This window comes from Pleurodeles waltl, chromosome 3_1 (genome assembly GCF_031143425.1).
Source record: "Pleurodeles waltl isolate 20211129_DDA chromosome 3_1, aPleWal1.hap1.20221129, whole genome shotgun sequence".
NCBI classification, from domain to species: domain Eukaryota; kingdom Metazoa; phylum Chordata; class Amphibia; order Caudata; family Salamandridae; genus Pleurodeles; species Pleurodeles waltl.
In genome coordinates this window covers 1,933,517,623-1,933,536,428 of record NC_090440.1, presented here as the reverse complement: position 1 = coordinate 1,933,536,428, position 18,806 = coordinate 1,933,517,623, and the positions used below count along the sequence as shown (strand labels likewise).

Below are 18,806 nucleotides of genomic sequence, written 5' to 3'. Positions count from 1 at the left end.
TTAAAAAAATAAAGAAACAATAAAAAGTCACCTGTGACCCAAGCAGACCACATTCCTGTTCGTACAGATATCACTTCAAAACTTCAACCCATACATACTTACAGCAGATACTTTCAGTGACTTAACACATTCCAGGGCACTGAGACCTTAAGCCATCATTATTCCAAGAGACACAGCAAACTGCCAGAAACAATGAAACCCACTAGATTGACCTTGGATAACAATGAGGGTCATGTTGAGGCTATGCTTGCTAAAATTCTACAGGACATCTCCGACAAGATCTCAGAAATCCAGATTTGATTTGGAGTTCTAACTCTACTCCCCCACATGATCATATTCACCACAAAAGCTCACCTACATCGGAAGCGATCATATTCTTACTCGTCAGATCTTCATGTAGAACTCAACCACTATCTCACACTTCAATCCATAAAAAAGGCCCTTGCAACCCTACGCAAAGCCAATCAGAACACAATTATAATCTCAACGTTACTAGTCCTCATTCTACAGTCCTAGCCCAACAAGCTGGCCACTATCTAGCAGAGAAAGACAAAAGTTTACCAGTCACAAAATGGAAACCCACCTTCAACCTTATCGGCAATAATTACTCCTGAGCAGTTTGACTTGTCATAAGAATATGGACCATCAAGAACAAAAATACCTTACCACGCACACCCTCCTAAACATAAGCATTCATCACCTCTCAGATAAATTTATCCTACTCCTAGATGAAATGTATTCCCTCCTTATAATCTTAGGCATACTCACAACACTGAGTCCTCCTTCAAGAACATACTAAATCCTTAGCTATTTCACCCCTTGAAACGTCTGCTCAATAATAAGCCCTTCATGAATCAATAGCGATCCCCAAAGACCATAATGTACTTACAAAAGCAAACATCAAAGACCTTCTATCATATTATGATATAGAACTTGCCAAACAAAGAGATTAATATGAGCATAAACTTTGCATTGTAATGAGTGTACGGTAGAGAAGAACAAGCAACCTCAGCAAAGGCGTCTACCTCTACGACCTGATATTAAAGAATGAACTAACTCCTTGAGTAGTGGCACCCAATTCTTCCTCAACTCTGTACTACGTAATTTCAGAACGGTTGTAAAACACAGACTGGAGATTAATGACAAACAGCCTTGATTACCTTTTACTGGCAGAATCATAGCTGAATGAATCCTGACAACCAATGATTGATTTCATCCTGACTCCAAAATATGCAATCATTTAGCAAGATGGGCCTGAGAAAACGGATGGTATGGTAGTAATCAGCCACACAATTCTATAATATTTATTATACTAAAAACGTACAGTTTTCAACCATACACATATTGTAGTCAAAATAATTATTTTAGACTCCACTCCCACCAAAAATCACTTAATCTGTCATCCATGCGGGAAAAGTACATTAGTTGGACAATTCACACAACTGCTTACAGAATATATGATGCCCACAGGTATCACTATCTTTGGAGACTTCAATTTACAGTGGGAAACCCCAAACACTACACTGAAATTCAGCTTTTCTCATTTCTACAAATAAACATCCTCTCTCAACTCTGCACCGCATTCACTGACTCAAAAGATCCCACTATAAATCCCATGAAAGCTGTACAGACAACACTGAGGATCCAACTTCCACTGCAAGTAGTCTGATGTGACCACTAACGTATCACTTTCTCTCTAACATGCCCCAAAGTGATCACCCTGGGCCTGCACAATAGACAAAAAAACAATGGGTCAGAAACCTAAATAAATAAGATCACGAGAACTGATGAACCACGGTAATCTATCACTACAGAACATTTATTTCCATCTGATCGAGACACCAAAAGTATTTTAACTTGGCACACTAACACCCTGAGTCCGTAACAATCTCAGCCAAAAAGCAAAAAATAAATAAAAAAATAGAAATTGACACAGTGGTACTCTAAAGATGACATTTTTCTGAAAGAATGAGCACCTTTTGCAACTAAGGGCCTCATTACGAGTCTGGCAGTCCGAAACCTGGACTGCCAGACCCATGGGGCGCAGACCACCGCAAGGCTGGTTGGCTCCCTTCCCTGGCCCTATTACAAGGTTTCCCCTGAGCTTATTGGTGGAAACCTCCGAAATCAGAGGGTTCTCCTGGTCAGCCTAGTGGAAACTGTGCGGCGGCATTTGGGTCGAAGGCACAGAAGACAGTGACTTTCTGGAATACTGCATTGAAGCATACATAGTATTGTGGGTTTTGTAAGCAGAAACAGGGCAATACATGATCTTCACTCAGGCTTCAGGGAAGATTGCAGCATAGGGATGGCTATTCTAAAAAATAGTGGATGATATCATGCTCATGTCAGGTAAAGGAGAGTAACTACTTGACCTTTCAGCAGTGTTCCACATGGTAATCTACACACACATCGATACACTGAAATAAAGAATGTTTATCATTAATGGTCTCCTCAGTCTGATCTCATCCAGTCTACAAAGTCACCGCCAATACACTAAATTAGAAAAGGGTCTCTCAGACCCATCGACTTGTCATCAACGTGCCCCTCGAACTTTGTTTTACCCACATTCTTCAACATCTATATGAAACAATCCAGTATTTCCTATGATTTGTAAACAGATGACTCGCAGCTTTATCTAAAAATCTCATCCCCGAAGGACATTGAATTTACAGCGCAGTTATCTAAAATTCAATCCTGTCTGACAATTTGACATTTCAAGCTCCACTAAAAATGGGATCCTCCAGATCTCTCCACTTAAGCTCTATCCCTATACACTACAGTCTTAAATCAACATGGATGACGAACTGCAAACCCTCCTAAATTGCTCAGCTCCTGTTTGTTACAATCTGACATCTATATAATGGAAAACAGGTCATAATATCAACTAAAGGTATCAAGCAGCAGCTTTTACATACATGCGCATGATATAAACAGGTGGTCTAATCCCTGGTATTATCTGACCCAGCTATGTAAATTCTATCTGCATTGGAAACCAATTTTCACCCTTAAAGCATGTCTACATGATGCTGCTAAGGTTGGCAGCAAGGATAAAGAATTTATATAATCATAAATTTTCAATTCTGACCACTTCAAAACTGCTCTGAATCGAAGCAGACACTCTTAACCAAAAAAAACCTTTACGCTGGAACTCCAAATAATGTAGCTCAGAAATTGTCTATATCTTGAGGATATCACCTCCTAAAGAAGCTCCAACTCCAATCCATGAAGAAAATTAAAACTCCCCAATAGTCTTTCAGCTTAGTGCTCCCATGGTTTGGAACTCTCCTCTTCTTTTCAAAATACAGGACAATCACCTGCTAACTCTCTTTAAAAAAAGAATGAAAAAGCATACTACTTCAGTGCCATCTTTCTTCATGAGTGTACTTTTTTTGTGACCTAACAGTAAGGGCTTGTAATGATTTCCCTATGAACCTTTTAATTCACACTACATTCCTATTAATCTTATCCCCGCCCTCATTTCCCACTATTGCTTACATATGGTTATCTAGGTTCTCTACCACATTTAAGTAACTATGTAAAGTGTGGTCTCAAAACTACAGAAATAAAATAACAGCTCTCTGTGCTTCAGCACATTTTCTGCACAAGTTAGAGTGAGTATTTGCAATGTAAATGTGTGATATAAAAAAAACAACTGCCATTGATCTGCTATTACTTGTTCCTACCCTCTCCCTTCAGCATTACATCCTAGTTTCTGTAATCTGTTTTTAACAAGTCCACACATAAATCTTCTAAGGGCAGTTCCTCGCGTTTGAGATGCACCTGCTGTAATAAAAATGTTTACTGTTGCCCAGCCTCTGCGTTTTGGAGCTAGGTTTGTACTAAATTAAAAGCCTATTAAATGGTGATCCACGAGAGAAACTGGCATTGGTTGATAACATATAGAGCTAGCATTGTTGGGCAGTTTATGGAAATTATACTGGGAAGTAGAGTGAGAAGGTGTCACTGACGGTCAGTGCAAGGAGCGGGTTATTGTGGGTAGTGAGAAGCTTGCACTATTGGACTGTGAAAGGAAATTTATACGTGTGTACTCTGGCAGCAGCACACTCTGGCATCAATCACAGTCACCCTTTTTTCTCCTAAGTTTAAACAAATGATGCTTTGAATTTTACCACTCTTCTTGTGTTGAACTAAGAGCTTGAGATTGAAAGCAATCAAAAAATTATTGCGAGAAAAAAACAACACAGTGTGGCACTGATACAGAAAGAGGCCAGGTATGGTCTTGAGAATCAGTTTTTAGGGACTTAAAAGTAAGTTGTTTTATTATCTTGTTTGCCTGATGATACAAATAAATCCCTCACTTGAGTAGCCACGTTCTTTTTGGATGTGGGGAGGTCTGCTCTTCTGTGTATGTGTTTCGAATTTTACAAGGACAAATGGACTTTGCTTGGTCACTATCATTCTTGGTAAGCAGACTGCTCTATGCATCTAGATCTCTTTCTATAAGATTGTTTATGCTACGAAAATGCCAAACAGCATTTCATTTTGGCTCATCGCTGATTAGCATTGAACAGATCATTCCACCATGCTTACACTAATGAACACTGACAAAATGCATAACTCTTTAACCAGTCTGTTGCAAATCAACAATATATGAAACCTCCTATAATTCCCAGCCGTTGTGGACACTTTCTTATTAATACCTTTGTAATGTATTAACATTTTGCATTAATAAATTGAATAAGAGTCAGTATACAGCATCGCGGGCAGGTGTGTCCCAAAGTACGGTACCCAAGACAATTAAAGAAAACATTCACAAGACATTATTCAAAGTCAAAAACACAAGGGTTTATTCAAAATTTAGGAACTATTATAGAAAGAAAAATATAGTTTGCCACTCAGTTTTAATTAGCATCAATATAATTCTTAAGTCAAGAGAAAAAGCCTAAGTATAAGGTCAAATGACAATCCGACATAGGGACTGCCTTCAAAGAAACCAGCAAATAGTCTTATAAAATATCTAAGTACAAAGTCAGCAAGAGGATATACATGAAGTCCACCTCTGGATAACAGGCAAAAAGCTCTGGAAATCTAAACCAACTAAATAGATTGGAATGGAGCCTGTCTTTGAAGAAATGAGCACAAGGTCTGGCACACATTCCAGAAAAAGCACATTTTATATGTTCATATGAGTAGATAACCGTGCTCTTCAGATGGTTTGAAGTGGAACCCTGGTGTGAACTAATAAAGTTAGATGACATAAATCAACATTTGCAGAAATTGTTACATAAAACAAAACAGGCTACTCTAGGGACCAGCCAAAATGTTAATAATCCCTTTTACCCTCCTTAATGGTGATATAACATTGCACAAATGAACAATAAACCATTTAAAATGAATGCACAAGTAGTTGTGACTGCAGAGAGCAACACTGATTATTGCAGCATCTGGTAACTCTGACATAGCTTCTTCAAAGCATAAGTTAGTTACCGGTACAAAACTTTCCATGCAAGTTTTAAAAGCCATGTTATCTCCATCTTTCAGTGGAGACGGAGAAAGGCCCAGTAATTTATTTTGCGACCTAGTTATGCTAACCTAAACACACATTATTAAACATTATTTTTGATCAGTATATATGCTGTAACAAATGCTTCCCTTGTAGTGGTGCTGAGACACACATACGCTAAAATAAACTGTGGCATGGACTTTCAATCTTCCACTGACTAAAGTGTGTCCACCGATGAGCAGGGGAAGTTATTGTTGCAACTGCAGAGCTGCCTTCAATGTATCCAGACTGGATTTAGAAAGCCAGTTGTAGTCAAAAACACAGTGGGAATCATCCTGGCATGAGAAAGGATGGAATCTTTGAAGGCTAAGTTACCATTGTCACCTTGCATATAATATTAAAAGTTTGACTTCTGGGGGGTAATAGTGTGGAATTAATCAGTTTGGTCAAATGGAATTGATGCGTTTCACTGTTGTGAGTAAGCAGAAAAAAATGCTGGTACTGATCCTAAATTAGAGTCTGCATTGTGAAAGTAATGTCATGCAACTAAGGTACTAGACCAGATTGCCTCCCACCATTTTCACACTGCACAACAGAGTCTGCCCCCTCACAATGTCCAGTGTCTACTCCTCACACATCCCACTACTGCCTTCCTGACTCTGCCAATCACCATCCGCTCCTCACACAAGTGCCAGCTTCTCACATTGCGCCCCCACCATTAGGTTCCTACAGTGCCTAATACTGTCGGCTCCTCATACTGGCTATCAGTGTCCAGTTTTCATAGCACCATTGGATGATGCATGGAGCCGGTACTGGAGGGCAAAGCAATAAGAAGGGCTAGTCAGCAGTTCAAGAAGTTGGTACTGGTAGGTAGCATATGCAGCGGGCATTGGTAGGCAGTATTAGGAACCATGATAAAAGCTAAAGCTTGTGGATACTGAATGCCAAATATGAGAAGGCTGCTCCCCACACCACCCCAGTACAAGCTTCTCACACTACACATCTTTGCCAGGTGTTCATCGTACTCACCAATACAGATTCCTTATGCTGCCCTTCAGTGTTCACATCTCAGATTGCCTACTAGTGTCTGCTCTGCATGCATACTCCACAGCAGCGGCATCTCCTTAAACAAGCATTCATAAATGCATTAGGTTTCACCTATGTGATTGATAATATTTTATTTTTAATGGTAAGATTAAAGTTGGTGAACAGTTGTGCAATATAAGTTCAAGAAACCCCCATAAAAGTATTATGATGTGTTTTTTGAGAAAGGCAATATATTGTGCAGTATCTGGTGGCTATATAAGGTGGGCCTATGCCTTTGGGTGATGTTGTGATAGCCATATTTAGCAACACAAAAGGATGATGGACAGAGTGCAGAACAATGCAAACACTCACCCCCAGTCACAGATCTGGGTTTAATCCATCGTTCTTTTGCTCACCATGTCACCCCAGATTGGACCCAGCCATATAAAAAAATCACTCTTGACCCTATTCTTCATGGGAACAGTCCAGCCCGAACTGCCAAGCCAGGTCCTCCCTGGACTGGAAACAAGCATCCTGGGACCGGTTTCAGGGTATCACCCTTCTTCAGCCAGGCTAGCTTGAATCCAGTGGCACAGTGAGCACGGGACCCACGTCTGGGCATACCCTTCCCACTTAGGGAAACTTTAAAAACAAAAAAGTATGATGGACGGAGAGCTGAACAATGCAAACACTCACCCCCAGTCACAGATCTGGGTTTAATCCATCGTTCTTTTGCTCACCATGCCACCCAAGATTGGACCCAGCCATATGCAAATCAGTCTTGACCCTGTTCCTCATGGGAACAGTCCAGCCCGAACTGCCAAGCCAGGTCCTCCCTGGACCGGAAACAAGCATCCTGTGACCGGTTTCAGGGTACTAGTGTCTGCTCTGCATGCATACTCCACAGCAGCGGCATCTCCTTAAACAGCATTGGTAAATGCATTAGGTTTCACCTATGTGATTGATAATATTTTATTTTTAATGGGAAGTTTGAAGTTGGTGAACAGTTGTGCAATATAAGTTCAAGAAACCCCCATAAAAGTATTATGAAGTGTTTTTTGAGAAAGGCAATATATTGTGCAGTATCTCGTGGCTATATAAGGTGGGCCTATGCCTTTGGGTGATGTTGTGATAGCCATATTTATCCACTGTCTGGGATATAAAGGGTATTGGACGGCTATGCAAAGTTGTGAATTCCATGACACCACATTGATGGCCAAGAAATCAGACTGAATATTACAGACCATTCCTCAAATATTCATTGCTCAAATAAGGTATTTAACACTGCATATAGAAAGAAATGTGAGAAGTAATGGCCCCTTTTGTTTGCAAAAACTTCAAGCAAGAACTATCCAATAAACCCATGGCACACAATAACAGCAATTTAGTGAATTCTTAAAACCCTTACCACAGACTGCGACAGGGAGAAAAAATGGTTTGTCCAGGATCACACATCATCTCAGTGCTGAAAGTGAATAACATTGCCGGTCTATTCCGGGTGCCATATTTTTCAACAGGAAACTAATTTAAATCAAATAAATGCGTTACATTCTTAGACAAACACTGGTGAGTGTACATTGCAATCTAAACAAGTTCCAGGTCTGATGCACTTGAGCGGATCCCTCCTGAACGGGCCATGTGTAACATAACTGGTGTTCATGTTGAGCATGTTAAACGCTTCAATACCTTCCAGATGAAATCATGCTATGTAAAACCGCCAAAAAAACAAGCAAGAGAGTTTGTAATCACAAGGTCTCCGAAGCAGATAAAAACAGTACGTGGGCTTTGGGAGACTGATAAGAGAAAGTCACAAGAAACAACAGGAAATAGTATGCTACAGCCAATAGACACAGAGGAAAAGTAAGTGGCAATCGCAGGAACCAATGAAAAGCAAGGGTGCGGCATGTAAGCCCTTTTTAAGATTTATATCAATAGTAGCTATCACAAGCACAGTGCAAGCGCTGAGCAGGCGAAACCTAAAAACAGAGGAACCAATGAAAAGCAAGGAGGCAGGATGTAAGCCCCTTTTAAGATTTATATTAACAATAGATTTTACAAGCACAGCGCAATAGCTGTTTAAGCAAACCCAAAAACACAGCTGTACTTGTTTCTCACACTGTCCACCCAAACCTTTTTCTTTTACTGAACACCAGTGCCAGCGACTCATGCTTACCACCAGTGCCTTCTTCCAGAACTGTCCATTATTGCCTGCTTTTCACATAGCCCACTGTCTACACTTTACTCTCCCGACCAATGCTTGATATTCACATTGACACCTTTCATAAAACCACTAATATCAATACCTCAAACGGTCATGTTTTCCAGATGATGCAATACCAAGGGGTTCAGGATTTACATAGTGCAAGATGTCAATAGACTTTGTATTTCTGACCATAGGCAGTATGTAGATAGCAGAATTATAAAACATGTTGCTGCTCAGGGAACTACTTAGAATAAACATTTTGCAATATATTGCGAATCATTGTATCTCGTTTAAATCTCTAAAATGCAAGGGTGTCTAAATGCAAAAAAATCAATGCAGTACCAAAGAGTGAAAAATATGCATAGTGCAAAGTCTCAATAAAACAACATGTTCCTAGCCATAAACAATACAGGATGGCAAATGTATATAAGCAGTTTCACTATTCAAAGAGCTCACTGAGATAACAATTTTTCATGTTTATATCATACACTAGTCAGGTAATGGATCACAGCAAAACCAATAGGGATAGAGAGAGCTGTTACTTTTTAGACTCCTCAGAGCAGTTAAATAAAGAGTCACCCCCATGTTCAAGCACATTGGCCGGATCCACTTCCGGTGGGAACCAAGATATTCCGGACAGCAGAACAAAACATCTTTGTCTCAGGAACCAGACCACAGGCAGGGCATAAGTTAGTTCCCAGATCTTTCTTCCACCTGCTTCACGCTGTCCATATGTACCTGCTCCCCAATTTCACAAATGCCTGCTCCTCACACTGTTCATTAGTGTATACTTTTCACACTGCCTCACAATGTCTTCTTCTCTAAGTTACGAACAGTGTCGAGTCATTTTTCACCTACTGCTGCCAGATACACTACCCAATAAGACTTACCAACTCAATTCTACCAACCAGTGTGTTAGACTTTTCATCCTTGGCGTGGTCTCCCCTAACTCTTTGCCTCTGTTCCCCAGGTTGTTGATGTGTGCTGGACTCTGATTTTGCTGTTTTTGTTACTCTGGGCACTTTATGAGTGCCAACCAGTGCTAATGTGCAAGTGCTCCTTTACAAAATGTGTATGTATTTGGCTTATCCATGATTGGCATATTTGATTCACTAGTAAGTCCCTTGTAAAGTGCACTAGAGGTGCCAGGGCCTGCAAATCAAATGCTACTAGTAGGCCTGCAGCACTGGTTGTGCCACCCACATAAGTAGCTCTGTAATCATGTCTCAGACCTGCCACTGCAGTGTCTGTGTGTGCAGTTTTAACTGTAAATTCGACTTGGCAAGTGTACCCAGGCCTAAACCTTTCCTTTTCTTACATGTCAGACACCCCTAAGGTAGGCCCTAGGTAGCCCCAATGGTAGGGTGCAGTGTATGGTTAAGGTAGGACATATAGTAATGTGTTTTATATGTCCTGACAGTGAAATATCGCTAAATTTGTTTTTCACTGTTGCAAGTCCTGTCCCTCTCATAGGTTAACATGAGGGCTACCTTTAAATCTGATTAAAGTGTAGATTCCCTTTGGGAGCGGATGGACATGTGGAGTTTGGGGTCTCTGAGCTCACAATTTAAAAATACATCTTTTAGTAAAGTTGATTTTAAGATTGTGTGTTTGAAAATGCCACTTTTAGAAAGTGGGCATTTGCTTGCTTATACCTTTTCTGTGACTTTGCGTGCTTGTGGATTCCCTGTCTGGGTCAATTTGACAGTTGGGCTGATTACACCTCACATTAGACAGTGACACAAAGGGAGCTGGGTGTAGCCTGCATATCCTGATGAGCCATCTGTGCTAGGAGGGAGGGAAGGAGTGGTCACTCACACCCGAAAGGGCTGTGCCTGCCCTCACACAATGCAGTCTCCAACCCCCTGGTGAGTGCCTGGGGCCTGGCCTGGGCAAGGCAGGATTTCACATTCAAAAGAGACTTTACTTTGAAGTAGGCCTACTTCAAAGGGGAAATTGGGTATAAGAAGGGCACCCAAAATCACAGAGTTTAGAACACTTCTGGAAACCAAGAGGAACCTCTGCCTGGAGAAGAGCTGAGGAAAAAGAGCTGCCCTGTCTGTGACTGTGTTTTGGGGAGCTATCCTGCAGTTGCTGCTTCTGCCAGAGTAAGAGGGCAAAGACTGGACTTTGTGTGCCTTCCATCTTGAGAAGAACTCTCCAAGGGCTTGATTTAGAGCTTGCCTCCTGTTGTTTGAAGTCTCAGGGACAGCAAAGAATTCTCTCTGCCAGCACCTGGAGTCTCTGCCCTGTGGTGCCCATCCAGTTCCTAGGACCCTGAAAGGAGAAGCTGGCAGCCTAAGAGGAGGAAATCCACGCACAGAGCGCCGTGCGGGGAAAAGATTGACAGGACGCCGATCTGCGGATGAAGAAACGAAGCGCCGCCAGCTCCGCAGCGGAAAATCGACGCTTGCTGGAAACGCGACTGAAGAATCGACGCATGGAGCAGGAGAAATGACATGCAGCTTCGCTAACGGAGGCTGGGAGATAGCAACCCACGGTTTTCGGATCATCGTGCGGCTGGATTTCCGACACAGACACCGCTGGGCATGTAAAAACAACACAGGGCCTGACGGGACCCGAGAGTGCTGACCGGATCAACACATCGCTCTCCTGCGGAGAGCAGAAATGACACGCCCGACCCAATGAAAGAAGAAACAACACAAGGTCTCGCTCATGAGTGAAATCGGCGCATCGCAAACCCTTTTTGACGCACACTCGCCTGTGCGGGGTTATTTTTGATGCACCCAAGGTACATTTTCACGCTAACAGTGTTAGTGTGTGTTTTAAGCTACATAAAGACTCTTTTTGCTTTTTTAATTGATAACTTGACTTGTGTATTGTGGATTTGTGTCGTTTTGGTCTTGTTTTGTTTAGATAAATGTTTCCTATTTTTCTAAACCTGTGTTGTCATTTTGTAGTGTTTTCATTAAGTTACTGTGTGTGTTGGTACAAATACTTTACACCTAGCACTCTGAAGTTAAGCCTACGGCTCTGCCAAGCTACCAAGAGGGTAAGCAGGGGTTAGCTGAGGGTGATTCTCTTTTACCCTGACTAGAGTGAGGGTCCTTGCTTGAACAGGGGATAACCTGACTGTCAACCAAAGACCCCATTTCTAACACAGTGGAATAGTCTCAGTCCACCTATGTGAACCTCTTATACTGCTCATCAAGTCATGCTCTGCACACTGCAAACTAGTGTCACCCCCCTCACACATGTTACAGGTGCCAACAGCCACCTAGTGCCCACTCCCAGTTCATCTACCAGTACCGGCTCTTCAGTCTGCCAACCATTGACATCTCTTGGTATCCTTTCCACACACTGCCATCATGAACAAGCTCTTCAGACTTCCTACTGCCCACCACTTTTAGCATCACACGCTGGCTATCAGTATTTGCTTTTGAACACAGTGCCAGATACTTCTGCTCCCCACAATTGCCACATACACTGTCCTCGCTTATGCATCAAACTTTGAAGAGGCTGTTTGACTCCTTTGTCAGTCAGTTCTTGGTCTCTCTTTTGGGGTGGCTATCACTCTGTAGATTGGGCGTTATAGAAAAGTTCCCCTAAATAGTAAATCACAAAGTGCCAGCAGCTCACAGTCACCACCAGTGCATGTTTGTTACATTGCCTACCTGCTCCTCCTGAGGCCCAGCATTGTCTTCTCTGCACACAGTCCACCATGGCATTATTTTCAGACGGACTACGTATTCATGCTCCTCACACTAGAAGCCAGTGCTTACATCACACTCTGCCCACTAGTTCTCGCAACTTCATGTTACCACTAATGCCAGCTACAGTGTGCACCAGTTTTGGCTTCCTGTATTGCCCAACAATGTCTTTTCCTACACTGCCCACTAGTACCAGCTCATCACACTCAACAAATATTAAAAGTGCCACACCCCAAATCTGCAGCCCAGGTACTGCAGTCTCACTCTGCCCATACGTGCATCTTCTCATACTTTCCACAGTCGCTAGCTATAGACACTGCCCATAAGGTCTGGCTCCTCACACTGCTTGGAAATGTTAAAGCCTCACCTTTTCAACCAGTGTCCACTCCTCACATTCACTACCAGTAACAACTTCTCACAGGCCCACCAATATAACCTTCTGCACTGCCCACCAGTACCAAGTTCTCACATTGCCTACCACTGACACTTTCTCACACTGACAACCATGGGCAGGCTTTCACATTGCCTACAGTAGCATATTCTCCCAGGGTCCATCAGCGCTAGCTCTTCACATTGTCCACCAAGGAGAGCTTTTTCAACTCTGTAAAAGCCATAGTGCCAAACTCTAAATCTTTACTCCAGTTATCAGATCCTCACCCTGCAAATTATTGCTAGAACCTCACACTGTCTTCTAGAGTCTGCTTCCTACATGACCCATCATTATCAGCTTCTCAGTCTGCCCACTAGTATCAGCTTCTAACACTGCCCACCACTGACAAAAGTTGGACCTATATTCTTGTCCCCACCTCTGTCGCTTGTATTCCCTCTTTATAAGGTCCTACACACTCACTTTCACATGCTCCCTCATCTGCCCTCCTCTTCTTTCTGTACCACAAATATCACTCTCCTCTCTTGCTAGCCATTTTACCAGTCATTCAGTTTCAGCCTCAATGGATCTACTGTCTTGTCCACCTCTCACTCAATCTTTCTCTCGCAGTCTTTCTTCCTGACTCCCACTATCGCTCACGTATTTGCACTTTTCCCCCTTTCCTTAATCTTTCCTGCTCTTAAGCCTCTTGCTGTCTCCATCCTCTTTATCTCTCCCAGGACCCCTTCTCTGCCTGGCTCCCCCTGCCACCAGTCCAAGGACAGCCTGGGCTGCTAGTTGTACATTATGGTGATGGAAAATGCAAATATTTATCAGTGGGCCTTTCATAGCCACCTGCTTCTACAGTCCATGTCCCTGGGTTTACCAGACTCTCTAAGCAAGGCCCTAAGTAGTACTGAGACCACTTTTAGATTTCAAGTGACTCATTTTAATGTAAAGTTGGAGGGGCAACACAGAATTGGCGGAGCTCTGATAATAGTGACAGTTTTACACATACCACTCCTAGCTCTGGCTGTACAGTGTCTTGCAGTGTAAACTAAGGCTTTGTTATTGCAAACCATTGTCTTATTGCCATACAAAAGCCAGACCTACTTGCTTTCTTGTTTAAATAAATCGAACAGAGGCTCTGAGACTAGCACTTACACCCCTCAGAGGTACTAATCTATCCATATGTATAGCTGAACACACTCACTCACCCTCACTTGTCGAACTGTCCATAGCTCTGCATCACTCACTGCCATGAGTCACATCCATACCCCGGTAATCTCTGGCAAGAGACCATAACCCAACCATACTCCTTAGTAGTCTCTGCTCTAAAATCCTTACCCATCTGTACACTGGCTGATACTTCTCTGCCATTCCACCATCCATGTTTCAAGTAGACATTGCTCACACACCAAAACCTAGCAATACCTGCAGGTGATCCCACCCTCATCCATTCATCCAGTCAAGGCCATGAGCCATCAATACCTCTGGTAGCCACTGCATTTTGAATCTGTAACCCATCCGTATCTGTAACAGACCCTTTATTCCAGAACCTGTGGGTCGAGGAGTCAGACAATGACCTCACCGTTCTAACTACCTATGTTTATGTTCTCTCAGGTGACTCCGCCATTTGTCTTTGCGGCTCTCACGAGGCACTATGTGGCTGGTGGTGTCATCTCGCTCTTCGTGGAGGTAAACAGTATCTTCCTGCACACCCGCCTGCTGCTGAAACTAAGCAACGCCCAGGACTCTGCCATATACCAAGTCAATAAGTATTTGAACCTTCTCACCTTTGTGACCTTCCGCTTGGGAGCTCAGATCTACCTCACCTTGTACCTCCTTAGCAAGATGTTGGAACAGCATGGTGCTTATTTTCTGGTGCGCAGCAAGGTGTCAGATACCCTGATCCTGTTCTCGCTCTCCACTGTGGACTGTATGATTCTTGTCTACCTATATCGGCTAGTGAGGGCAGACTTCCTCTCACGACCCAGGACCCGCAGAGCAGGCCAAGAAAAGAGTACCAAGTTTCTAACTGACTAATCCGAAAGACCTGAAATGTCCAGAGTGGCTTGCAGACTTATTGCAGGCTTCAACAAATGAACGAGGGATATGATTTCCCAACGAGCCAAACACCAAATGTCTTCAGCAGACCTGTGGTGAAGAGTGAGGACATATGTATTGCTCTGTACAGAGCAGAGTCTAGATTCTTCAAGATTCACATTTCTAACAGGTCTGTACGATGGGCCATTGTTTTATGGCATTCCACCAACTGCTCAGGTTCTAACATTTAAACTATGAAACTAGAAATTTTGTGTGAATGGCATATGTCTGTCCTTTCTCACGTACTCTTACTTGAATTTCAATTCTTATACAGCACCTTGCGCAACCTGGGCTGCAAACTAAACAGTGGTATGAGATTTATACGAATAAAGCAGATTCCCAGGTTAGCGCAGTAAGTAAGTGGCAGTCATAGGGAAATCAACTTGAGACTCTCAAATTCAAACTCTTAATGGATCCATCCAGTCTGTCACTCTCTACCAAAGTGCCCATGCAATACGTGTCCTACAAAACCACAACAACAGCTTTGACTGTCTTGCGGGCTGTGCATAATCTGACACCTCGAGACCAGTGACTATCTGTAGCCGTTTAGTGTAGACGAGAATCCTGAAGGCTTTCAATGCTGCCCACCATAATCTGGAAAAAGTGTGTGTCTCTTGAGGTGCCTGAAGGGAAAGGGGGTATTTCTAGACACACTTCAGTCTCTGAAAGGCCTGCACAACTTGGGTCGATCATGAAGTGTTTCTGACTTTTGCCCAGACCTACTAGCCGTTAGAGACACCATCCTATGTACATGGCCCACTGGAATTAGGAAGACTTTCTTCCTCGACGTTTTCCACCATATTATTCAGTTATTGCATATGCCACATAATCCATCACTGGCTATATAGTTTGTAGCTTCCACAAAAAAATATGTTTCTGTCTCAAACTGATCATAATGTATTGGACAAAAATCACCAGACAGGGTGCTGTTCAGTGGCAGACCACTTGCAAAGGTTAACCAGTCCCCTTTCAATTGTTGATTGCTGTATTTGCTGTTAAATGGGTACTTTAAAGTTATAACAGATGCCCAGACAGTATCCGTGTTTATCAAAATGACAATGTATTGCCACAAAGTGTGCTGCATTATTCACCTTTTGTTGCTGCATAATGTAGTATACCCTGTCACATAATTTGCTCTTGAATTGTCTCATAATCCCCTTTGCCCTGCCTACCTGAAATTGTCATGATTGTCATAAACCCTGCTCTAAAACAGAAGGTGAGGGTGCAACAACATTAATTACACTTTCGGTTATTATGTGCTACTACAGGTGGCTGGCTGTATAGATGTTGGAAGACACTGTCTTCCATCTGAATCAGTACCAGTGCTCTCATTAGCTAAAACAATAGGAGGCGAGAAGAGATGCGTTCCAATTCCAATACGATAAACTTTTTTGAAAATGCTTAATATGTTTGTTAACCTTACTATAGGGAAAACACATTTTCTGCATGGTCACCACTGACTTTACGTCTTTTGCTGGGCCTTATTTGATTACTTGTTTTATGTTTCTGCTCGCTGGGACACTGCTGTCTAGTGTATGTGCTGTGAGAACTAAAACATGAAGACATTTGCTCATCCCTTATGGGTGCATTTTAAATTTCTATATGGCGATAGTATATGGTATGAAAATACACCCCGGGCATGAACAAGTATCCTTCACCTGTGGATTATTGCATTTATTGTGCCATCCACTAGTGTGACAAGGAACACATGGCTTCAGACCCACCATTGACTAATGCAGTTTAAGCCTGCAGTGTGCCATGTTAAAATAACCCTTTTTTAGAGGTAAAACGTCCCTACTGAATATTAATTTTTGGTGCTATATCTATTTTAAGCTTTAAAAAAATAATATGTCTGGTTACCCTCATTGGATTGGTGGCATTTTGTTTATTACGTTTTACTCTATTATTTTAAATCAATTCTGGAATTTTATTGTTTTCATTTTGACTTTCTTACTGTTTTGGTACTGTATACATGCTTTACATAATGCTCTAAATTAACCTTGACTGCTCCGTGGCATAGCTACCTGGGGTGATCTCAGGTTAATTTAATGAATGAGAATTCACCCTGACAATGGTTGTGATTATTCATTGGAGTGGGTAGCTAAAAAATAATCCAGTTTCTTAAATTTATGTTCAGCCAGCGGTGGAGTCTATGACTTGTGTTTTGCATAAGCAGTGATTTAAGTTGAAATTAAAATCCCATTCTAACTTGAGAGCAAAAATTGGTGTTTTGAACTTTAAATTGGTTTTGTTTTAATTGGGCCATTTCTGATTTTTACTGAATTCACACTTGTACTCAATATGTACTCCTTAGGTTTTTTAAACATTGAGGTAGATATTATTAACATGAAGAGCATTAGCATGGCAGCACTGAGGAGCATGTGAAAGCAGCGAGGACTGAAGCTGAACCAGTAGTCCAAGAATAAGGATGCCCACATAGCCCTCAATGTCTGGTAGGAAATCCATCAGCTACAGTTGCACCTCAGAGAAGAATGAGGTTGAAGAAGGAAATTAGGAGGGCATTGAGGAAGCCCCAGTGCCAGGGCAGTGTTCTCCCCAAGAACCAACATCCCCTGAATTGTCCACCCACAAGTGAGAAAAGAGCTGGGGGGACAGCCTGGTAAATCTACTGAGGCCATTTCTAACCTGGTGGTGCTGTCTGCACTGGACACAGAGACAGAGGGCAAAAGACATGCACCAAGCAGACCCCTGCATGAGACTGCGAGTGTGTGTCTCAGTTGAGGGGGCAGTGTCTGTCCAGAAATGCCTGGACTACTAGGCACATGTTCAATCTCGGGGTACATATCTTGAGCTGAGGAGCATGTCTCAGGGAGGTACACTTGAGATTGTGAAAGCAAGAATGGAAGATTGTCTGCAACTTGAAGTTCAGCAGCTGACTCAGAGAAACCTTAAAGGCCGAAGGGACCTCAGGAGCAAAAAAGGCAGTGGCGGCTGGTGAAGTTTGAAGGAGGTGTGGTGTAATTTGACCTCCTTAAGTGCAGCATATCAGTGTTAACGCAAGGACTGCTTGTTGGATACAAACCCAAAGATCCTTTGATTAAAAAAAGCAGGGTAAAACGGTGTACCTTCCAACAAATACTCAAACATTACTCAAGGGTTAATTGCATGGTCTCTGATAAATACAGCAGAAGTGTTTAGTTTGTACCCTGAATCAATTCTGATTTATGCATGTCGTTTTACGAAACCCGTGCACACACAGATATCTGTAGGAATAATTTTATGTGTGTACAAAAATACGTTTGCACTTAGATGTATAAAGGGTTATGTACATGTTTGCATAATAAAATGCACATGTTTTTACATACATGTATACATATATAAAGAAAGGCATGCATAAGCACATACATCCATGCATAAATAGTTGCATACATTTAAATGTACATAAGTATACACATTCAAGCAGACACATTCAGTGTACACGTCTTTGCAAATAATTATTTCTTTATAAAATTTGTTCAGTGCTATATCTCCAAATTATAGAGCTGTTTGGCTAGTGTACCCCATCTCTATTATCAGATATTGGGGGATGGAGCATGCTGTGTCTTTAGTAGTTGGGAGTTCTCCAGTATTGGATTTTTCATAAACTCACATGCTTGAATCTTTCCCGTTGTCGAAGTAGGAGCCCCACAGTCCTATCATAAAGCAATATTCATTACTATAATAGATAGACAAGCTTTGAACCACAGTCTTTACAGCCTATGCCTTTTTTTTCAAAAACATAAACCTTAGCCAATCAAGTGATAGCACCCTCCAGACCACTCCCAATAGATGGTGATTCCTTCGGATTTTAAACCCACGTCATGTAAAGAGTTTCCCTTGAGCTCTGCTCAAGCTTCAGGTTTCTCTCAGCATTTCAGAGGACTTTTTTGCCTCCAAGATCATCACTTGAATTCTACTAAGACAGGGTTTGACTAGACATCATGCCCTAACCCACTAAAAAAGGAT

At 42.1% G+C, this 18,806-nt stretch overlaps 1 protein-coding gene across 1 annotated transcript in view; it reads left to right on the top strand.

Annotated features, from left to right (window-relative positions):
* The window catches only part of LOC138285806 (TLC domain-containing protein 1-like), a 31,699-nt gene extending 14,637 nt beyond the window's left edge, over window positions 1–17,062 (top strand). The window contains exon 4 of the mRNA XM_069226199.1: window positions 14,358–17,062. Within this exon, the coding sequence (XP_069082300.1) occupies window positions 14,358–14,780 (423 nt within the window). The 3' untranslated portion in view covers window positions 14,781–17,062. The remainder of the gene's footprint in view (window positions 1–14,357) is intronic.
* The last annotated feature ends 1,744 nt before the right edge of the window (window positions 17,063–18,806 follow it).